Source organism: Typopeltis vanoorti, chromosome 18 (assembly GCF_054136105.1).
Source record: "Typopeltis vanoorti isolate ZY-2024b chromosome 18, IOZ_Tvanoo_1.0, whole genome shotgun sequence".
Classification (NCBI taxonomy): domain Eukaryota; kingdom Metazoa; phylum Arthropoda; class Arachnida; order Uropygi; family Thelyphonidae; genus Typopeltis; species Typopeltis vanoorti.
The window spans coordinates 11,093,120-11,118,565 of record NC_143566.1 but is presented as its reverse complement, the minus strand read 5'-3'; the positions used below and the strand labels follow the sequence as shown (position 1 = coordinate 11,118,565).

At 36.3% G+C, this 25,446-nt stretch overlaps 1 protein-coding gene across 1 annotated transcript in view; it reads right to left on the bottom strand.

Annotated features, from left to right (window-relative positions):
• The window catches only part of Nadsyn (NAD synthetase), a 396,250-nt gene that overhangs the window by 128,597 nt on the left and 242,207 nt on the right, over nt 1–25,446 (bottom strand). Inside the window, exon 15 of the mRNA XM_090408625.1 lies at nt 11,184–11,290. Within this exon, the coding sequence (XP_090264751.1) occupies nt 11,184–11,290 (107 nt within the window). The remainder of the gene's footprint in view (nt 1–11,183; nt 11,291–25,446) is intronic.

Here is a 25,446-nt window from a genome sequence, read left to right as displayed (position 1 = left end):
TTCCAAGGTCAGATGGTGGGAGTTCTGAAGTGTTGGGAATTGAGAAGAAACATCATCATCAAATTTCTGATGTGTACCTACACTCAAGGAAATGTACAGGATAGTACATTTCATGATAGTACTACATGAAAAAGTTACATCACTACGAACTTCCTATTGACAATTTTCCTCCAAATGAATGTTATCTGTCAAAATTTGAATCCTATCAGATCTTAAAAAGGTGATCCAAAAGTCACACACATCATAAAATAAACTCAAAATTTTTGATATATTAGTGACAAACAAAGCCTATAACCATATCTTTACAAAGGCAAAAATAAATAACAATACTAAAGTAAATGTTCGAAATACTGCCTCGTTCTTGAATGCAAGAATGTGATCTTTTTACCAAATTGGAGGCTTTGAAGCTTGGAATTACTGATTGCTTCCGTGATGTGCTGTTCAGTTCATTGATTGTGAGGATTATATTTATACACCTTACCTTTCAGATAACTCCATAAGAAGAAATCTGGAGGTGACAAATTTGGCAACCTTGGGAGCGAGTCTGTCACAAAAACACTTTTGCAAAAATTGCATTGTTTCATTTGATGTGTGGCACATCCTGCTTAAAACAGAAATCATGTTCTTCAATCTTAAGAAGAGTCATGAACTGGGTGATGATGTCTTGGTACAGTGCAATGTTCAATGTCGTCTCAAAGAAAATGGGCCTGACAATGTGAAGGCATGATACTGCACATCACACTCTGATTTTCAGGGAATGTAAAGAAGTTTCATGGAAAACGTGAAGGTTTTCTGATTACCAAACTCTGTTGATATGGCTATTGACGTATATACTTAGCTGGAACTATGCTTCATCACTGAAGAAAACATTGTCCAGCTCATGAACTCTATTTTTTCAACAAATTATTGAAACCACTTATAGTACACAACACATCTTTCCTTATCCAGTGGCTTCAATTCCTGAACTCAGTGAACACGGTATGGATGAAGCTTTAATTGTTTGGTGGCTCTCCAAGTACTGCCTTATGACATACCTATCTGCGCAGAGAGATTTCTAAGACTCTTTGAAGGTAAACGTTACAACACATCATGTACCACAGTCACATTAGCCTTAGTAAAAATGGAAGATCTTCCATGCTGCAAATGATCCAGTTTCCCAAAACATTTGATTAATCTCATAATTGCCGAATATTGAGGAACAACAGAGTCGGGATATTTCTGATGAAACTCCTCCACAACATTTGCACAAGAACAACTGGCAAAATAACATTCCAAATTAACAACTTGTTATTCTTGGGTAAGTACTCTTTTGTTTTTTTCATAAACAAAACTATGCAACGAATGTCCAATGCCTGACATGTGGGAGACAGATTACACGAGAGTGAACAATAATCCTAGGGTGCCATCCATAGGCAAAACGAATCATTAGAATTGAAACACTTTGATGCAGTTTAGCTTTAACTTTGATGTGCACAACTTGTGGATCACTCTGTATTTGTCTTCTAAGGTACTTCTTACCATATCAATCTGCTTAAGTCCTTTCCTTGCATTCCTGGCAAAAACACTTGTTTTTCTAACCTTTCCACTCTCATTCTGTTTAAATGACCATACCACCTGAGATTAGCTCTGTTTGCACATTCTTGAATGCTAATGATGTCAAGTTTTTTTCTAATATTTTCATTTCTAATATGATGATGATTATTATTATCCTAAGACCTCATGGAGTCAAAGACTCATCTAGGAGGTCCTTTTGTCATACACACAGCTTATCATACAGTACCTTAAACATACTCAAATTCTCTGCAAACACCATCCTCTCAGGCAAGCATTCCAATCATTCACAACTCTGCATGCAAAAAACCTGCTTCTCAGTCCCCATGATGTTGCTATTGATGTCATCATTCACTTCCCCTAATCTTTCTCAGACCTCTGATATGTGATTTTTGATCAACTATTTTTAACCCAGCTCTGAGATCAATTAGGTAAAACTGGTTTGAACAGTGTCTTATATACAGCTAGTTTTGTTGTTAAATGTTTTTTGACTTCGTTATAAATAAAATTAAAGATGCCAAGAAATTATATCCTTGATCTAAATGTAAGCAAACAATGTTTGCATGTGAAGTATCTTCACAACTAAGTTACTTGTATATAGAGGCTAGTAACTTAAAATTAATTGCCTTAGTATCTCATAGTGCAAAGGCACATATTCTTTCAGATGTGTATAATGCTATGCATTACAGGTAGGGAAACTACCCAGACCAGTTTCTACCTTTATTGAAGCACTGTAAAAGTCTCACTGAGTGATTCTAAAGGATCACAACTAAAATGATCACTCCTGACGTGTATCACTTCAGGGCAGGAAACTCAGCATGGCTCCATTCAGTGAAAGAAAAAACTTGCCAATCAGCAAAACTGCCTTACTCCCAAAGAAGCAGCAAGCATGTCCAAATACAAAAATTATTAAATGTCATCATAGAAAGCCAGATCAAGAAATCGCATCAGTGGGAAGCAGATGTGGAAGCAAGACCCAAAAGAGATAGATGTTAGAAAAACTTCCAACATCTATCTCTAAGCCAGAGTATTTTAGTAATAAGGTGTGACAACAGTAACATCTATTTTTCTAACATCTATCTTATTAGTAAAATACTCTAAGCCAGAGTATTTTAGTAATAAGATAGATGTTAGAAAAACTTCCGACATCTATCTCTAAGCCAGAGTATTTTAGTAATAAGGTGTGACAACTTTTGGCTACTCATATATGGCAACATGACTTGCACATTATAATACGAGAGTGGTCTGAAAAGTTCTTGGCCATATAATGAAAACACAAATTTATAATTTCAAAATTATTTTGAAATTATAAATTCGAAAAATTCAAAAAAATTCAAAATAAATTTTAAAAAAATTTTGAAATTATAAATTTTAAAACTAACACTCTTCCAGAGGAAGAGTATTAGTTTTGGGAAGAGATAGAAGTCAGAGGGAGCCAAATCTGGAGAATAAGGTGGATGTTCCACAATTCATAGTGCAGACCCCTTAATTTTTCCATTGCCAAAACACTTGCAGACAGGTGCATTGTCCTGATGAAAGATGATTTTTTCTTCTGCAAACCTGGTCTTTTCTGACGAATTTTTTCGTCTAGTCTGGTTAAAAGATCGGAATAATATTCCGATTATTGTTTTACCCTTTTCAAGATAATTAATAAAAAAAAATGCCTCTAGCATCCCAAAACACCAATGACATGATCTTTCCTGCTGATGGAACCAACTTTGTCTTCTTTGGAACTAAACAACTGGCTTCTGTCCACTGTTTTGACTGCTGTTTGGATTCTGGTGTGTAATGGTGAATCCAAGTCTCATCCATAGTAATAAATGAACACATAAAATCAGTTTTATTCCTGTTAAAACGCTCCAAGCACTGTTCAGAGATTTTCATGAGAGTGCGTTTTTGATCTGCTGTGAGCAAGCATGGCACCCATCTTGCGCAAAGCTTTTTCATTTGCAATTCTTCATGCAAAATTTATCCTACACATTCTTTGCCTATAGTCTTAGCAATTTCACGCACTTTGATTTGCGGGTCATCCAATACCATATCATGCACTTGATCAATGATCTCTGGTGTTGTTACACTTTTTGGACATCCTTCGCATGAATCATTTTCAAGGCTGGTACGGCCAAGTTTAAACTTGGCAGCCCATTTCTTAATTGTCGAAAAGAAAGGAGAAGAGTGCCCATAAACTTAGCCATTTCAAGGGATACAGACAACACTTTTGCTTCAAACAGTTGTATGAAACAAACTACTTGATAGAATGACTTGCAATTTCATACGGATGCTTATGACAGATGTACCAACTTAGAAAAAAAAAAATCTTACTGATAATGTTGCCATCTATGCCCAAGACAGAAATTTTCAGACCACCCACTATATAATATAATTTCTTATATTACAGAATATAATATTTTGGCATCTTTAATTAATTTAACTTAATTTTGCTGGTTGACAAAAACTAACCAACCACAAAACTCCCAAGGAAGCATCAAAGCAAGCCCAAATACAAACATTATTAAATGTCATCAGAGAGAGAGAGAGATACAGAATTCAAGTCAGTGGGAAGAAGACATGGGAGCCAGACCCAAAAAGATTACAAAGTTGAAGCAATGCATATGTCATATTAAGTTTATTTTTCACTAGGTTAGACTATAATAAATTTAGTTTAATCCTTTATCTCAGTGAGAGCAAACAAAGTTTGCGCCTGAAAATATCTTCAGGACTGAATACAGCGTTGTACTATCTTACCTGGGTAAGTAGTACAACACCAGGCAACTTGGAGCAAAGGTGGAGCAAGCTACCAACACTCCTATTCCAGTATCTCCCATAATGCAAAACACATCTCCTTGTGGATTTGTATACTGTTTTCATTAAGGGATTGGCCACTACCCAGACTAGTTTTGACCTTTATTGAGGTCTCTTCAGTGAGAGCCAGGTCTAGAGTTGGAGATACCAGGCAGAAGCAGTAGCAAGGTCTTCTTTACCTATAGGAGTTGCCAAAAGGTTTGCCACCTTTTTTTTATTAAATTACTCTGGATTTAGAGAAAGATGTTGAAAGTTTATTTTTCACTAGGATAGACTATAATAAATTTAGTTTAATCCTTTATCCCAGTGAGAGCAAACAAAGTCTGCGTTTGAAAATATCTTCAGGACTGAATATAGTGTTGTACTATCTTACCTGGGTAAGTAGTACAACACCATGCAACTACTCGGAGCAAAGATGGAGCAAGATACCAACACTCCTATCCCAGTATCTCCCATAATGCAAAACACATATCCCTGTGGATATGTGTTATGCATTAAGGGATTGGCCACTACCCAGAGTTGGAGATACCAGGCAGAAGCAGTAGCATGGTCATCTTTACCTATAGGAGTTGCCAAAAGGTTTGTCACCTTTTTTTATTAAATTACTTGGATTTATGTCTTGCATTATGGGAGATACTGGGATAGGAGTGTTGGTATATTGCTCCACCTTTGCTCTGAGTTGCCTGGTGTTGTACTACTTACCCAGGTGAGATAATACAACACTATATTCAGTCCTGAAGATATTTTCAGGCGCAAACTTTGTTTGCTCTCACTGGGATAAAGGATTAAACTAAATTTATTATAGCATATGTCATATATTTCCCATATACAAGTAAGAAAGTAAAAAGGGGAAAAAAAAAAAAAGAAAAGCAAAAATGTGTAACATCTTGTTACTAAAATATCCTGGTTAGAGCTAGTTGTTGATCGTTTTTTCACTTCATCATCATCATCAAATTCCTGCCATGTACCCTCAAGGGGTGTACAGGATATGATAGTACTACATGAAAAAAATTACATCATTATTAATTTCCTATCTACAATTTTCCTCCAAATCAGTCTGTTACTTGTCAACGCTCCAATATTATCAGATCTTATATTTCTATCGTCTAAAGCACTTTGTACCGTATCAATCCACCTATATCTTGGTTTTCCTCTGGGTCATTTTGCTGCCAACCTGGCAGAGAACACTTGTTTTGCTAATCTTTCCTCGCCCGTTCTGTTTAAGTGACCACACCACCTGAGATTAGCTCTGCTAACGCATTCCTGGATGCTGACAATGTCAAGTTCTTTCCCAATATCCTCGTTTTTAATATGATATTGCCATTGATGCCATCTGTTCACGTCTATAATCTTTCTCAGGACTCTCATATCTGCGGTCTCTAGTCTTTGGTCAAGTGTTTTACTTCTGACCCAGCTCTCAGATCCATAAGTTAAAACTGGTTTGAACACAGTCTTGTATACAGCTAATTTAGTGTTTCGACTAATTTCTCTCTTATTCCATATGAATTTATTCAATTGACTTCCCACCATACCAGCTTTGCTGATTCTGTTGTCTATTTCTATATTTAATTTACCATCTTCAGTAAAAATCGTGCCTAAATAACTGAAATGTTTTACTTGTTCCACAGGTTCTCCATTCACAACACAGTTGAAATTTTCAATGATTCTGCCTATTTTCATTGTCTTTGTCTTTTTATTGCTGACCTTCATACCATATCTATTACAAGAGCTATTCAATTTAGTCAGAGAATCTTGCAGACTTGTAGTGGATTTATTTAGAAGTAGAACATCATCCGCATAAAGCAAAGAGCTGACATTAACATCTCCAATTTTGATATCATGTTTAATACCACTTTCCTTCATAATGTGATCCATATAGATAATGAATAACAGAGGGGATAATGTACATCCTTGTCTCAACACCAGATTTAACATTAAACCATCTTCCTGTACTTCCTTCAATTCTAACTGCTGACTTACAACTCAAATAAAGACTAAGTATTGCTTGATATAACGTCCCATTGACACCATATAACTGCAGTGTATTGAATAGCTTCTCTCTTGGCACCTTGTCATATGCCTTTTCCAGATCGACAAAACTTAAATACAGATCTTTGTTATATTCCCATGCTTTCTCGACTATTTGTCGTAAAGTGAAGATCTGATCCTGACAGCCTCTATTTGGCCTGAATCCAGCTTGTTCTTCACCAAGCTTTTCTTCCACAATTCTTCTCAACCGTTTCTCAAGTATACTTGCATAGATCTTGCCAGGAACACTCAGTAGGGAAATACCTCTGTAATTCTCACATTCAGTTTTATTTCCCTTTTCATATATGGGTACTATGAGAGCTCTACTCCAATCATCGGGAATTCGTCCCTCTGTCCAGGCTTTCTGAACTATGCAGTGCAGCCACTGTAAGACTCTTATACCACCATACTTCAGCATTTCTGGTCGAATATCATCTACTCCTGCTGGCTTTCCACATTTCAAGCCTTTGATGGCTTTTTCTACTTCAAGTATGGATATGTATTCCTGACTGCATGCCTGGTCAGTGTTTTTTACCACTGTGCTGTCATCACTGCTTGTTTCATTTAGCAGTTTTTCAAAGTAATTACTCCATACTTCAAGGATATCTTTTTCTCCCGTTTTCATGTCACCTTTATCATCTCTAATTCCTTTTATAGCACTCTTTCCTCCATTCTTAAGCTTCTTCAACAACCTCCAGAATATTTTGCCACCTTCTTGATATTTATTTTCTATATTCTTGCCAAAGTCCTCCCATGACTTTTGTTTAGCTAGTTTTACACAGTGTTTAGCCTTCTTATATTTGTCTCTGTATTCTCTAAGAGCACAAGCTGACTTATTTGACAGGAACTTTTGGTATGCTTTCTTCTTTTCCTTCACTGCCTCTTTAACCTCCTGTGTCCACCAGGGAGTTCTGATTTTTTTATCCTTACAAACAACCTCACCACATGCCTCTCTGGCAGAATCAATCAATGTTTTCTTCAGAGTTTGCCCCTGAATCTCCAAGTTTTGATTCCTGTTCTCAAACTCTTTCATTTTTCCTTCAATAATCTTTGTGTATTTTAATCTACAGCTCACATCTGAGAGCTGCTCAACTTTTATTCGCTTTAAAACTTTCTTACATGTTATGTTTTTTCACTTGGATAAAAATAAACTTAGAATGCGAAGAAATTATATTCTTGTTTAATCCATTATACATTTGAAAGGAAAAGTTTGCATGTGAAGTATCTTCACAATTATGCTGCCTTTATACAGAGGCTAGTGACTTCATATTAATTGCTTTAGTATCCCATAATGCAAAGCACGTGTCCTTTTGGGTGTGTATAATGTTATGCATTATGGGACAGGCCACTACCCTTAAAGTGTTATACTTTTTCACTACTTGCATATAGGAAATATATGACTTTTATATTACTTCAACCCTGTTTTCTACTTCAAATTGTCATACTTATTCCTAATTGCATTCTTGTTGATCATTTTCTACCACCAAGCTGAATGTGGTAACTTTCAGACCTATTCCTAATTGCATTCTTGTTGATCATTTTCTACCACCATGCTGAATGTGGTAAAACATCACTACTTGTTTCGTTTAGCAATTTTTCAAAGCAATTACTTCAGACATTGAGAATATATTTATCTTCAGTTTTCATGTCACCTTTATCATCTCTGATTCCTTTTACAGTCTGTTGAAAAAGTTTAGAAAACTTTTTCAACAGCCTTCAGAATATTTTTCACCTTCCTGATATTTATTTTCTATATTCTTGCCAAAGTCTTCCCATGACTTTTGTTTATCTAGTTTTACACATTATTTCACTTTCTTTGTTTCTATGTATTTTCTAAGAGCACAAGCTCTTAGAAAATACATAGAAAGAGAGCTTGCCATGAACTTTCTATATGCTTACTTCTTGACTTTCCCTTCATCTTCCTGAGTCCACACCATGGAGTTCTGATTTTTCTACCCTTGCAGAAATCAATCAATGTTTTCTTCAGAATTTGCCATTAAATCTCAAAGGTTTGGTTCTTGTTTTCAACCTCTCATTTTTAATTGAATAACGTTTGTGTATTTGAGTCTGTAATTCATCTCCAAAAGCTGCTAAACTTTGATTCACTTTAGAACTTTCTTACACACTCTTCTTTTCAATATGAAATTCAATTTTATCCGACTCAACACTAAATGGTGATCACTTCCAATTTCAAATCTTCTGCATGCTCTTGTGCAATGATCAATTGAGAAAACAATGCTATCAACAATAACATATGAGACTTATCTTATTTCTTGTAACTTATGTGCATGTTATTTTGTACATATTTTTATGTTGGAACATAGTGTTAACATGTCTGACCAGAAATACATCACATACTTACCAATATTATTGGTTTTGCTCTTTTCTCCAAATTTTTTCAAAATATTTCTATGTGTCTGCTAATAATTTCCTAATCTGCTGTTTAGTTTCCCAACGAGGACCAACTTTTCCTTTTTTTGTAATGTAATGTCAGCTATCTTCTGTAAGGACTCAAAAATTCTCCCATTTCTTCCTCTTTAGAACCTTCTGTGGGACCATAGGCACAAATAAGTTTCATTTTCCAGTTACCCATTCTGGTATTTACTCACATCACTGTATATGATACTGACTGATATGCAAGAAAATTATCCTCTTATTCAGTGTTGAATACTATAGCTACACCTCCTTTTCATTGATTACTACTGACTGAATATGACATCTTGTGTTTGTTTGCTTAGAAAGATCTCATTTGTTTTTGTCTTTTTTTTTGTTTGTTTCAGTAACATCTATGATGTCAATCTGGTACTTATTCAATTTCTGCTAGTTCTATTATTTTTCCATTGATGCTATTTATGTTCATAGTGTCAATCTTGACTTCTTATGATGGAGATGATGAGTTGTTCTAACTTTTTGCTGTCTGCCATGGTTTACTGACCAAAACAACAGGGACCAAAAGGTCAGTCAGTGCTTCAGGTGAGGTAAAATGAAATTCTGTCATGTTGTACTATTATTTTGCATTATGGTTTATGCCAATAACAGTAAAATTTAGTTGGCTAAATCCCAAATTGCTAGCCCATCCTCATTCATTCAATATCTGTTCAGTGAGAAGGTGAGGATCAAACATTAGGTCAGGAGAGCAGGAGGGAGACATAAGATGGCCTCCCTTGTGTCCTTGGAACTCAGAAGGCCTTCACAGTAAGAAGGATGGTTTCTACAAATCTTTCCATAACCTGTTCCAAAGGTGCATAAGGTCGGTTAGGAGTTCTGCCATGGAGTGGAAGTGGCTCCACTCATATTGGTGATCACTAATTAATTACTCATTAACTAGTATCTCCATGTAGAGAAGTAGGCCATTAATGACTTTTTTTGATATGTTAAAAATGAATAGGTTTAATTTTTTTTTTTTGGATGCTGGGGATGGTATGGATATGACATTATTGTAAGGAAAAGTAAGCATAAGTCAGTCCAAAAAGAGTGCATCTTTGTCTGGAGATCTCAGAATGAATAAGTTGTTATAGTGAATTTCCTTCAGAATGGCATCATGTCAACATAGCTTTAGATGGTACTTTTCTGTGCTTTGTTAGTGAGTGAGTCTGTTATAATGGTGTGTGCTACAGTAAGAGCTGACCAATATCAAAGATAAGTGGAAATAAAGTGGTTGCTTGTGTGAAAGAAGACTGGACTGTGTTTTGGCAGCACTGAAGAGAACAGCTGCCTTGACACCAATGGAGAAGAATACAGAGATCAGTGTAGGTTTGTATTCAAAAAATGGGCAATGTCCGAGCTCTGCTGTAGATTGAGAGTGACACTGATGTTGGTGGACAATGATTAACTGCTGAGCCTTCCTCAAGATGGTGCAGAAGTTGGCTCTGGATAATTTTTCTCTATTTTGAAAGAAAGGACATGAGGGAATGGGATGAGAGTTTGATGGGTAACTTATTTCCCCTATTTTTTCAAATGGATTGAATATAGGCTTGCTTCCATGTTGTAGGATAGATAATGAGTATGAAAAATTGTAGAAATGATACAGAATGGGAGTTAATTCTTGAACTCCAAAAGTATACACTCCAATTTTTAAGCAAAACTGGAGTGTATACTAATAGAACCTGAAGACCTATTAGTATCCAAGCTATTCATGCTCCTCTTGAATTCTTTCCAACAAAAAACCAAAGGAAGTGAGAAGAAGAGCAACATATAGTATCTGCTTACACATGAACTAATCTGCTTAGATTTGATAACTTAGTTGGAATAATGCAAGTAGTGAAGATGTTAAGATTAAAGAAATGTGGGAAAAGTTCAGTAAATATATAGAAAAGATTGGATATGACAGATTTTTATATATATATATAAATAAATAAATATATATATATATATATATATATATATGTTTATGATGTAAATTTTTCATGTAGTACTGTCATATCCTGTACACCCCTTGAGGGTAGATGGCAGGAATTTGATGATGATGATGATATATATATATATGTTTGGATAAAAGATTTTACAGGATCGTTCAAGAAAAATTCTTCAATGCAGCATAAGGAGGCAGAGATCAAGGTTTATCTCCAAATCTAGGGTGAGAATATGATTATCAGGTAAGATTTTACTCATGGTGAATGTATGGAACAAATTTCAAGAGAGAGAGAGAGAGAGAGAGAGATGAGGGGGGGATACTTTGAGTTGAAGAAGATATGATAAGCACTCTGTGAGATAACAGTGGCAACCATTATGATGCTCCAAGAACTCCACTGCGATACCTGAAAAATTCAATATTAATAATAATATTGCCTAATGTTACTTACCCTTCATCTACATTTGCAGTTCCTAGGACCAGTAAACCACCAGAACGACCTCTAACCCATAGCATTAACTGAGCAAACAAATAAGCGATTACCATTCGAACACGAGCCTGTAAAAATGAGATACTATAATTGTTTTTTTAAGAACACTAATATTTCATAAAGACCATGACACTACAAGATTATAAAGGATTAAAATAGAGAAAATGAAGAGGAGAAAAAAACAAGGAAGAGAGTTATCAGAATATAAATTAATATTTCATCATCATCATCAAATTACTGCCATGTACCCTCAAGGGGTGTACAGGATATGATAGTACTACATGAAAAAAATTACATCATTACTAACTTCCTATCTACAATTTTCCTCCAAATCAGTCTGTTACTTGTCAACACTCCAACATTATCAGATCTTATATTTCTATCGTCTAAGGCACTTTGTATCGTATCAATCCACCTATATCTTGGTCTTCCTCTGGGTCGTTTTCTGATTTAAGTGACTATACCACCTGAGATTAGCTCTGCTAACACATTCCTGGATGCCGACAATGTCAAGTTCTTTCCCAATATCCTCGTTTTTAATATGATATTGCCATTGATGCCATCTGTTCACGTCTATAATCTTTCTCAGGACTCTCATATCTGCGGTCTCTAGTCTTTGGTCAAGTGTTTTACTTCTGACCCAGCTCTCAGATCCATAAGTTAAAACTGGTTTGAACACAGTCTTGTATACAGCTAATTTAGTGTTTCGACTAATTTCTCTCTTATTCCATATGAATTTATTCAATTGACTTCCCACCATACCAGCTTTGCTGATTCTGTTGTCTATTTCTATATTTAATTTACCATCTTCAGTAAAAATCGTGCCTAAATAACTGAAATGTTTTACTTGTTCCACAGGTTCTCCATTCAAAACACAATCGACATTTTCAATGATTCTGCCTATTTTCATTGTCTTTGTCTTTTTATTGCTGACCTTCATACCGTATCTATTACAACAGCTATTCAATTTAGTCAGAGAATCTTGCAGACTTGTAGCGGATTTATTTAGAAGTATAACATCATCTGCATAAAGCAAAGAGCTGACATTAACATCTTCAATTTTGATATCATGTTTAATACCACTTTCCTTCATAATGTGATCCATATAGATAATGAATAACAGAGGAGGATAATGTACATCCTTATCTCACAACAGATTTAACATTAAACCATCTTCCTGTACTTCCTTCAATTCTAACTGCTGACTTACAACTCAAATCAAGACAAGTATTGCTTGATATAATGCCCCATTGACACCATATAACTGTAGCGTATTGAATAGCTTCTCTCTCTTGGCACCTTGTCATATGCCTTTTCCAAATCGACAAAACTTAAATACAGATCTTTGGTATATTCCCGCTTTCTCGACTATTTGTCGTAAAGTGACGATTTCATCCTGACAGCCTCTATTTGGCCTGAATCCAGCTTGTTCTTCCACAATTCTTCTCAATCGTTTCTCAAGTATACTTGAATAGATCTTGCCAGAAACACTTAGTAGGGAAATACCTCTGTAATTCTCACATTCAGTTTTATTTCCCTTTTTATATATGGGTACTATGAGAGCTCTACTCCAATCATTCGGAATTCGTCCCTCTGTCCAGGCTTTCTGAACTATGCAGTGCAGCCACTGTAAGACTTTTATACCACCATACTTCAGCATTTCTGGTCGAATATCATCCACTCCTGCTGCCTTTCCACATTTCAAGCCTTTGATGGCTTTTTCTACTTCAAGTATGGATATATATTCCTGACTGCATGCCTGGTCAGTGTTTTTTACCACTGTGCTATCATCACTGCTTGTTTCATTTAGCAGTTTTTCAAAGTAATTTAAATTCTAGTGTTTAAATTAATATTTAAACACTAGAATTATCTGGCACTGACAAGAAAAGTTAATAGCTATAAAGTATATCTATGATCTATACTTATATAGATCAGAGATGCACTTTACATCATGCAACTATACAAGTTAATTCTGTGTAAAAAAAGTTAAAAACTTTGTCTGAAGGCAATAAAATCTGCCTGGGTATATTTGGCTTAGCGAGAGTAAAATAAAATATGTTCACTATTAACTAATGTGGTAGTATTCCACCAGAATATAATCTATGGTAAGATGATGTACACTATGCAGAGTCTAGCAAGACAACTTGCAATCTTCTGTTTCTAAAGTAGACAAGACTACCAGTGCTTAATTTCAGGCCTCATCTCTTGTAATGTATTTGTTATTGCTTCCTGCCAAGATGACCACTAATGAATGGGTTGCAAAGGATGCAGGGCAGACAATGTGTGCAGTTTGGTGAGCAGGACTCTGTGTGATATTATATCAAATATCCTAGAAAATGTCAACACTGACTAGGTTAGTTTTTCTGAACCATTCCATGGCTTGTGTCCAAAGATGGATGGTGATAACTAGACCTGATGTGGATTGAAAATAGCTGACTCTGCACTGCAGGTCCACAATTAACTTATTTGCCTCTAAGATTTGAAGAAGTTGGCTGTTAATGACCTTTCTGTGACTTTTGAAAGAAATGAAGCGAGAATGCTGAAACAATAATTTGATGGCTAACTTTTATCTTGTCTATAATAAGTATGACTTACTATGGCTTTTCTGGATTTTGCAGGGGTTTTGGCAAGTAGCCATATAATAAGTTGATATTTAAGAGACAACAAATGGGCTACAAATATCAGGCTGATACATCGGATTGGCAATTTGCAGTCTAATGGATATCCATGGGTTGTCTATGTGGTGAGGGGAAGAAAAATACTGTTGAAGAGAAGGGAAGTTAAAAGTAGTTTTGCTGGACCTCAGTAACAGGACCATTACTGTTCAATCTTTCTGACTGTTGGTTTGATAATTGGAAACTCAAGAAGAAATTAAACTGTTTATTGGATTATTGGAAATGGTATCATATTATGGTTCTTTAGAATTTAAATAAAAAGTACAAAGAATGCGTAGGAATGCCAGTTTAATGTAGGCTAAGTACAAAGCTTTGAAATACCACATGTTCTGCTAGTAGAGCTGTAGTGAAAACAATAGAAAGTAGATAGTGGAAGTAAGTTCAGAGAACACATTCCAGCAATGAAGACAACAATAACGTCACCACTTTTACAACCTTCATACCAAAAATCCATGTATATTTTTCACCTCAAGATGCCAAATGTGTAAGCAGTATTTCATGGTTAGGTGGATTTATGATTTTTATAGTATTAAATCATAAATCCACCTAACCATGAAATACTGCTTACACATTTGGGGACATTGCAACCAAAAATCCCTATAAAAGCTTTGGATGCTATTTAGACAATGGAAATCTAATTGATTACCACACTCTCACAATTTACTGCAATACGTGACAAAGCAGGAAAGTGCAAACGGTCAGTCATCACTGCCTTGAAGGTAGTGTAAGTGTGATCAGCAAGTGTTCACACTAGATATTTTGCATGAATAAGTTTAAGGACAGACAGATAAACTCCAATGCGTGTGTGTATACACACTGGTGTTCAATGTTCAAAAGCTAAGGACGAAGTGCATTTTTACCTGTACATGAAACAGTTTTCACGACTACAGCCAAATGTGGATATAAATTTATTGCCAGCATACTAATAAATCACACAAAAGTCTTATAAATTTTGTACAAATTAAATTGCAATATGTTATAGCAAAAGTTACAAATTTCCTAAGGTGTAGTTAAGGAATTAATTTACAGTGTTTACACAAAGAAAGGTAGAGACACATTTCACTATGAAATATGTCCACCCCAAATTGTGATGCAGCTCTCACATCATCATATCATGCTTAGCATCAAGTGATTCAGGAGTTCTTGAGGCAAACTTGCCTCATTTGTTTTCTGGAGGGGGAATTTCGAGCAACAATGCATTTCTCTATTGCATGTCAGACATGTTCTATGGCACTGAGATATGGGGAGATGTGCTGGCCACTCGATTCAATTAATATCCTTGGTCTCCAGACTTGTGTATATGATATAATGTGGCATTGTCATCCATAAAAATTAATTCTTTGCCTACAGCACCACAGAACAATCGAACATGATATTGAAGAATGTTGTTGCAATATTGCTCACCAGTCATGGTCCACTTTCCCAGCACTTGTAGCTCAGTGCATCTATTAAGCATAATGCCTTCCCACACCATGACTCCAAGCATTGCAGTATTTATCCATTTCAAGAACATTCTCACGATGGCAAGCAGTACCACTTTGAAGCTACATCAATGTCATCTAGAAGCAGAGGAAAGACCAAAACAACTCTCATCTGTAAAGATTACATTAGCCCATTGGTGTTTTGTCCAATTCTTATGGATACAACACCACTGAAAATGTGCTCTATGATGAACTGTGGATAAAGGGACACAGACTACAGACCTTCAGGAGTACTTGTTGCAGACATCTTGCCACAGTTTGTCGAGAAATCTAGGTACCTGTGCTTGAATGGAGCTCGCTTGCAAGCTGATCTGCTACGGTGTGTCCATCTCGTTTTGCTGTTATAATCAAAAGTCTGTCTTCATGCTTTGTGACCTCTTAGTAAATGTCTGGAACACATTCCATTGGCTTAAAATGCAGTCCAGAAATTAGATACAACAATATGTGAGATTCCAAACTCTCTGGAAATATCAGTAATTCAGTGGCCCTCTTCGAGCTTTCCAATAAATCTTCTCTGTGTGAAATCGTTTAGATCAGTGTTTCTGAAACTTCAGATATCCATGTATCCCTTCTTAAATTTTCATTATTACCAAGTACTCCATTATCAAAATAATAATAATAAATAAATAAGTATATTTCATCATAAATGTCTATTATATTTGACTTTAGATGTACATGTAAACAAAAAAATATGACTTTTAATAGAACAAAATTTATAGATACTATAAATTTTGTTCTATTAAAATGCAGTTCCTCTTCTTCGTCTTAATATCTACAAGGGCCAAAAATCAAACTTCACGTAGATATGAACTTGGAAAAAATGAATCTTACAGCTTTATCTGTTAATTCAGGAAATTCATTCTGTATTTGTAGATAATGTACTATCATATTTATTTCTTAGGAAACCATCAGAAGCTAGTTCTAAAAGTTGTTCTTCTATTGGAGACAGATTCTTTGGCATAGATTTGTTGATAATGAAACAGTATCTTATCCACTCAATATTAATGTCCAATTCAGGAAAATACTTTTCTAGATTCATTTCTAAGCTTTGTAAATGCTGCATGATAGTAATTTTCACATCATCATCATCTGTTTGTTCATTTGAACTTGCAAGCAATTCACGAAGAGATGGAAACGTGTCAAATTCTCCATTACAAACTCGCATTTGCCATAACTTCATCTTTGCCAATGTGGCGTTCACTTTATCTTGGACATGAAATACAGAAATTTCATTGCCTTGTAAAGACAAATTAAGGAATGCTAGATATGCCAGTATGCTAAATGGCTGAGCAATTTCCAATTATGTAAATGTTTTTTTTTTCAATTCAAACTTTTCATCAAGAAAAACTTGTAGTTCATTCCAAAGTTCAAATAAATGAGTAAGGACTTTTCCACGAGAAAGCCACTGAACATTGGTACGGAAAAGATTAGTTGTGTATTATTAAAACACTTAAGGAATAGAACAACGTAGTTAGGAATATAAATTAAATTAAACTTTAATAAATATTTTCCGATATTTCGGCAATGTCACATTGCCATTTTCTAAAGGAACTTACAAAAAAGTTACGTGCACGTAGGCACTACAACACAGAAACTGGGAATGAAAAGATGAAGCTATTGTTCTCCTAACAGTCCTGATGGTGCCCTCTAGCGGGCTAAGTAGGTGTTTTTGGCCGTTGGGCTGAAGGTCTGCAGATGTAGGCCTCCCAAATTTGGGGCAGTCGCATACACCCAAATTTGTTGAGGTTTGGAGAATTTCTCAGGGCTGAGGCTGATTCCTTCATCTTTTCATTCCCAGTTTCTGTGTTGTAGTGCCTACGTGCACGTAACTTTTTTGTAAGTTCCTTTAGAAAATGGCAATGTGACATTGCCGAAATATCGGAAAATATTTATTAAAGTTCAATTTAATTTATATTCCTAACTACGTTGTTCTATTCCTTAAGTGTTTTAATAATGCATAACCAACTCATAAGCCTGTCTACGAGATTAGTTGTGTATGATTACTTCCCATTTCTTTGCAAAGTTGAGAGAAAAGTCTGGCATTTAGAGGATGGCCTTTAATATAATTTATGATTTTACAACTTCATCCAGACTTTTCTTAGGTCTGTAGACATCATATGTGTAGCCAAAGCCTACTTTGGATGCAGCAGTGTATCGACTTTGCATCTAGTGCAACAGCTTGATCCTTGACACAAGTCCTTATTTGGATCCGACCATGGATTTCATTCTGTCCATGCTTATTCTTAAACTCAGCTTTTCCAATGAAGCTTGTTTTTAATTCTTGGCTTACCGTAATTTGGTAAATGTTTGACTGTAACATTTTCAAGGGTTTAAAAATCTTCTGCCCATTTCTTCCTCTTGATCGGTGTCCCTTTGGTTTATATTTCTAGTCAACATTTGGCCATCTGTCCTCATTAATTTTTTCTACGTGATTTTTCCAGTTCTTTCTATAGTTTGCGAAGTCTTCTGTTATGTTAATTATGGATAATTGTTTTCTTATTTCTTATCTTGTCTATTCTTTTATAGCCTGTGAGTGGGTCTTAGGAACTTAATTTTTGCAGCTTCCACTTGTCTTTTATCTCGTTCTCCCCAAGTCCACGTTTCCCTGTCATATTTCAGAATTAGTTTGGCTATTATTTTATATAGTTTTATTTGGGTTGTTCTAGACATCTGTTTATTTAGTGTGTATTCAATGTTCCAATGACTGCTAGGAATTTCTGCTTTTTATATGGAATGTCGATTTCTCCATTGTGGCTTTGTAATTTCCTAGATATTTAAATTTATTTACTTGTTCTATTACTTTGTTGTGGATGACTAGTTTGCATCTTTTAATTTCTTTACATTGAAATGCTACTGATTTTAGATTGTCGCTTAGTGTCGCACTGATTAGATTGTCGGCTTGTCGAGAGCTCCTGAAAAGATTAGTATTATTTTGTGTTAACATTAGAAATTTTACTAGAATTTTAAGTAGTATTGTTTGCTTTTTGTTTCTTGGTGTGGCTGTGCAATTTTTGCGTGTTTTCTGTTATTCTAATTATTAATTTTAAGATAAGATAGCGTACACATGGCACCGATAAAGAAAAAAATGGCGGCCAGGTCGCCATGCTTGCTTAAGAGTTTTGATGTAAAAGAATTTATGCAATGTGCTGTCTGTGAGATGTATGCCTTGCGAAGAGCGGTAGGAGTCTGGTTAGAAAGTGATAGTGGAGTTAATATGTGTAGAAAGTGTAAAGAGAATGAGGACTTCAAGCGTGTTTCGTGTATCGAGACTGATATCGTTAACGGTAGTCAGAATGTAGAAAATGGCGGTGTGCTAGAGAATTGCGTGGTAGTGCCAGATATGTGTGAGAGCGTCGCTGAAAGTGTAAATGAAGGTAGAAACACCGAAGGAATGGATGATTTGATCGATAATGAAAATGGTGAGATAAATGCGAGTAGTGAAATTGCCCGTTTACATGGCGCGATACACAGAGCCAAACGACAACTGGAGCGTATGGAAAAATGTGTGCTGAACGTACCGACAAATAACCGGTGAAAGTCTGTGACAGCAAAAAATAGAATGTTCGTAAACGTCAATAAAATGAAGGAGCGAGTGCTGTATGGGGATTCGCTATTAAGAGGCGTAATAATTGAGAGTTTAACGAAGTCATACCAGCCGGGTACGAACATAAAGGACGTCAGCGAATCTATTCGACTGCAAAAACAGAGGGTGAAAGAGATGATAATCGTGGCAGGAACAAATGATTTGAAAGAGGACAAAATGGAAATGATAGAGGATGTGAGGGAATTATTTGAGGTAGCAAAAGAGAAGAGTGAGAGAGTTAGGATGGTGAGTATCTTACCGCAGTATGACAGCGAAGTGTTTAGAAGTAGGGCCATATTTGCCAATGACTTTATGCGTGGGTTATGCATGGAGAGTGGTGTGGAATTTGTGGATATGTGGAATGAGTTCGATGGGCGAAAGGACTTATATAAGACGGATGGGTTACATTTAAATGGAGTTGGTGTACGGAGACTTGAAAGAGTGTTGATGAATGATGTGGAAGTGGATGTACAGACTCAGGGATACTAGATTTATTAAGAGGAGGGGGGAGTAGATATGCAGACTTTAGGGAGGCAGCTGAGTGTATGAATGAGTATATTATGCCCCGAGCGAGTATGAAGGACAACAAATCAGAATGGGATAGTTAGTATAAGGCATCAAAGTAGGGATAGGACAAATGGGCTTCTGCAATTCATGTACACTAATGCCAGGAGTATTAAGAACAAGAAGGAAGAGTTTTTGGCCATGGTTGGCACTTGCAGGCCACAGGTTGTTGGTATTAGTGAAACATGGCTGACAGAAGATGATAATGCTAGTGGGATTGACAGGGTGAATAAAAAGGGGGGAGGAGTGTTATTGATGATAGCTGATGAGCTGCAGCCAAGGAGTATAGAAGTTGAACTGCAGGATAGAGAAAAGAGCACATTTGAGGCTGTTTGGTGTGAGATAGAATCTAGCAGACCAAAATATACAATTGGGTGCTGCTATAGACCAAGTGATGGAATAGATGGTGGGGATAGTATGCATAGGCAAATAGAAGAAATGAGTGGAAGGAGGGTAATTATTATGGGTGATTTCAATTATGGTAACATTGACTGGAAAGAGGAGAGGGCACATGGGAGGAAGGAATTGGATTTTATGTGGTTATTAAGGGACAACTATCTACGGCAACATGTAGTGGAAAATACCAGGGGGCAGAGAGTGCTGGACCTTGTAAATGCAACTGAGAATGTGGCTGTAACGAACATGACCATGTTGCCAACAATTGGTGAGAGTGACCATAAGGTCATGACTTGGGAGGTAGCTAAAAGAGTGGAATTTACAATTAAGACAGGGTACATGTGGAATTACCAGGCTGGTAAGTATGACAAGCTTAGGTGTGTGCTTGGCTCAGTGCCATGGCATGTAAAACTGCAAGGGCTGGATGTTGATAGTGCATGGGAGGTGGTTAAGAACTGTTTGCAGGAGGCAATGGTTGACTGTATACCAAGAGTCCAAATAATAAATCAAGTAGGGGTTAAATGGATGAATAACACTATTAAGTTTGAGCTGCAAAAAAAGAAACAATTGTGGAGGGAATTTAAGGAGAAAGGTAACCATCAGGTGCAGGAACAGTATAAAGCTCAGACCAGGATGGTAACAAGGGTGGCAAGAAATGCAAAAGCAGATTACGAAAGAAAATTGGCCATGCAGGCTAAAGAGAATCGTAAACAGTTTTTTCAATATGTTGCAAGTAAAAGGAAAAATGCTCATGGTAGAATGATCTTAAAAAATGCCGATGGTAGGGAGGTAACTGAATCAGTCGATATTGTGGAATTACTGAGCGAGCACTTTGCAAGAGTATATCATCCAGGTGGTGACTTTTCAGGAATGGAAGAACCAACAGCTTATACTGGAATTGTGATAAATGAAGTAGAGGTAACTAGTCTATTACAGAACCTCAATGTCAATACATCTGTGCGATTGGATGGTATACCAGCTCGTGTCGTACGTGAAGCGGCTAAAGAATTGTCAGTGCCCTTGACCATTTTGTTTAATTTGAGCCTTTTGTCTGGGTCAGTCCCAAGGGGGTGGAAAGACAGGAAAATAGTTCTGCTGCACAAAGGTGGTTCCAAGGCTGCTGTTGAAAATTACCGGCCAATCAGCATAACAGGAATCATTATCAAGGTCTTAGAGAAAATAGTCAAGATGAAAATACAAGATTGGATAGAAGAAAATGGGATACTGTATCAGGGACAGCATGGTTTTGTGAAGGGTAGGTCATGCCTCAGTAACTTGCTCACGTATTATAACAAATTAAATGCTGAACTGGATAATGGTAATGGGTTTACAGTGATTCTACTGGACCTTGCTAAGGCCTTTGACAGGATACCACATGGAATTCTAATCAGTAAATTGCAGCATATGGGGATGGACATAGGGTTGGTGAGATGGATAGGAGGGTGGTTGACGGAGAGATATCAGAGAGTGGTTTACTCAGGAGTAGAGTCCACAAGACGGCCTGTGACTAGTGGTGTGCCACAAGGATCTGTTCTTGGACCACTGCTGTTTAATTTGTTCATTAATGATATAGGAATGGATCTGAGAGGAACAGTTCATTTGTTTGCGGATGATGCGAAGTTGGGTAGGGCAATAGTGAATGCAGATGACGTCAAAATTTTGCAGGATGATTTGGATAGATTGGAGGTCTGGGCTAAGGAGAATGGATGTCAATTTAATGTGGCAAAATGTAAGGTTATGGATTTTGGGGTGAAAAGATTGGCGGCAGTTTACTGCATTCGTGGAACTGTGCTCAAGGAAATTGATGAGGCAAGAGATTTAGGAGTGTTGGTGGATAAGGAATTGAAATTTAGGGGACACATTGCAAAAGTGGCCAAATCAGCTCATCATATCACTTGGTTGCTGAAGAATACGTTGACAAGCAGGTTATTGTTCCTCTGTATCGAGCGTTGATAAGATCCCATCTCGACTACTGTGCCCAGATTTGGTCACCTAGGTTTCTTCTTGATGGGGAGGAGGTGGAGAGGATCCAGAGGCGAGTGACCAAGATGATAGCAGGTCTGTGGAATGAACCTTATGAGAACAGGCTGAGGATTTGTGGGTTGCAAAAATTGGTTGATAGGTGGAGGAGGGGAGATATGATTGAGACATTCAAATTACTGAAGGGTTTCTATAAAATTAATTCAGAAGATATTTTTGAGAACAGGGCTGGTTGTGGAAGCACTAGGGGACATCCATGGAAACTGGCAAAAGTGTGGTTAGTAAAGGTGTTAGAGCTGGGTTCTTTACTTTTAGAGTAGTGAATGAGTGGAATGCGCTCCGAGTCTGTGGTGGATGCTGTGACAGTGAATGAGTTTAAGGCGAGGTATGATAGATACTGTATGAATGTTGAATAGTTGTGATGAATATGATTTGGGGCCTCCCTCGCTGAGTCTAATGACTCTCTGGAGTTGCCCGTAATAATAGTAATAGTAATTTCGTTTTATTCAATTGTTTTATATCTATTGTTTTGTTCAATACATGTAGATTTATCTGTAATTGATCTTCATTTTAAGGAAAAATAACTTGGTCGTCAGCATACAAAATGCTGTTAATTCTTTATTTCCTATTTTAATTCCTGGGATTTTGTTTTTTCTTCCATTCTCTTGAAATTTTTTCAAGCAGAAATTCTGCAATATCAATTCGTACTGTGATTGAAAAATCATGGTATCGCTCATCACTACATTACTGTTGCAAGAGTGCAAGTCACCGTGATAGCGGAAACGAAACTACATTTTTTACACTTTTCAGGGGACTGATGAAAAAAAAAGTGTAAATAGCAGAAAATGTTTAAAAAAAGGCTAGTATGTGAGTCTACATACTAGATTACAAAATTTAATAACTGAAAATAAATGAATTTACAATTACCTACATTTATCTATTTAAAAAATATTTAATTGTTGATTGTTTTTGCTTTTCGTTTTTTTTTTTGACATAGTGCCAGATTGCTTTGCATTGGGTTCAACGCTTGACCTGTTTTTACTATTGTGTTCAAAGCGGACAAGGAGAGTCCAAGATCTTTTGCTTAATGCTCACGTGTTCCGGCATGCCAATCTACACATCGCAGAATTGCCATCTTTTCTTCTACAGAAATACATTTTCTGTCTTTTCTCTCCATGTTACTAACATGGATAATCCACCACCGGAACTTGAACTTATGCTAAATTACTTATCAGAAATTCTGCAATATCAATTCGTACTGTGATTGAAAAATCACGGTATCACTCATCACTACTGCAAGAGTGCAAGTCACCGTGATAGTGGAAACGAAACTACAGCCAAAAGCAACGCTATCTGGGAACAGAAATCTATTCGAAAATCAGAATTGTCACCCGAGAAAAAACACAAATCACGGGAAATAACGTCCACATCAAGTTGTTAATGGCGGGAAAACAATATATCGTAAGAATGGGTCGTAAGACGGGACCAACGGAAAAATTTCGTAAATTGCAGGAACGTAAAAATGGGGTTTTACTGTACATATATATATACACTGAAGAGTATTGGTGATAATCCACTTCCTTGAATGAGACCTCTACTGGTTTTGATTTTTTCAGTTGCTTCATTATTAATTTTAATTTTAATATAGCTTTCTTCCATTATATTTGCGATTGCTTTTGTGGTTTGAGGTGGAGCTTTCAATTCATACAGTATATTGATTAATTCTGTTCTGTTGATTTGATCATATGCTTTCTCCTTATCTAGGAAGGCCATATATGTTAGCAGGTTTAAATTCTATTCTTTTTTCTATAATTTGTTTGAGTGTAAACGTGAGATCTGTGCAGAATCTTCGTTTCCTAAAGATGCATTGTTCTTCTCCAATAATTTCCTCAGCCCATGGTGTTAATTTACTTTTAATTATATCTAGATATATTTTATAGTATGTATTTAATAAGGATATTCCTCTGTAGTTTCTGCAATCCTTTCTGTTTCCTTTTTTTGAATATGTTTTCTAAGTTGGTACATCTGTCATAAGCATCCATGTGAAATTGCAAGTCATTCTATCAAGTAATTTGTGTTATACAGCTGTCTGAAGCATAAGTGTTGTCTGTATCTCTCGAAATGGATAAAATTGAGTACTGTGCTTTTATAAAATTCTTTGTAAAAGAAGGTTTAATGGCAAAAGAAATTCATTTGAAGTTAATAAAAGTTTATGGGTACTCTTCTCCTTTGTTTTCGACAATTTAGAAATGGGCTCACGAGTTTAAATGCGGCTGTACCAGCCTTGAAGATGATCCATGTGAAGGACGTCCAAAAAGTGTAACACCACCAGAAATCATTGATCTAGTGCACAATATGGTATTGGATAACCGGCGAGTCAAAGTACGTGAAATTGCTAAGACTATAGGCATTTCAAAAGAACATAGGATATATTTTGCATGAAGAATTGCATACGAAAAAGCTTTGAGCAAGATGGGTGCTGAGCTAGCTCACTGCTGTCAGCAAGCAAAAACTTTTTATCACTGCTGTGATCAAAAACGCACTCACATGGAAATCTCTGAACAGTGCTTGGAGCATTTTAAAAAGAATAAAACTGATTTTGTGGGTCGATTTATTACTATGGATGAGACTTGGATTCACCATTAAATACCAGAATCCAAACAGCAGTCAAAACAGTGGATAGATGCCGGTTGTTCAGCGCCAAAGAAGGCAAAGTCGGTGCCATCAGCAGAAAAGGTCATTACATCGGTGTTTTGGGATGCTAGAGGCATTTTGTTTATTAATTATCTTGAAAAGGGTAAAACAATAACCGGGGGATATTATTCCAATCTTTTAACCAGAATAGATGAAAAAACTCGTGATGAGAAAAGACTCAGAAGAAAAAAATCATATCAGGACAATGCACATGCCCACAAAAATGTTTTGGAAATGGGAAAATTAAGGGATCTGCACTATGAATTATTAGAACATCCACCCTCTTCCCAGATTTGGCTCTGACTTCTATATCTTCCCAAAAGTAAAACTCTTCCTCACTGGTCAGCGTTTTTTTCGAATCAAGAGGTGATTGCAGCTGTAGAGGGGTATTTTGCAAATCTTACTGAGAACCACTACAGGGATGGGATAATGGCACTGGAGCATTGCTAGAATGAATGTATTAGTCTTAAGGGAGATTATGTTGAAAAATAAAAATAATTTTTAAATTATAAATTTGTTTTTTCACTGTTAGGCAGAGAACTTTTCAGACCACCCTCGTATATGACTCAATTTTGTCTTTCCATTTATTGTCGATCATGATGACTATACCTGCAGCTGCTTGTTTTTCATTGGGTACTCTACTGTATATTAAACTGTGATCCTGAAGTTCTGTAGTCTTTTGATTTTTTCTTTGTTTCTGAAATTACTGCTATTTCTATTTCCATTTCTGTTAGGGCTTTCTATTTCTTCAATCTCGTTATTGATGACTCTTATGTTTACTGTTCAGATCCATATCCAGTTAACAGTCCTTTTTTCCAATTCCGTTTCATTATCCGTTTGGGCTGTTCGGT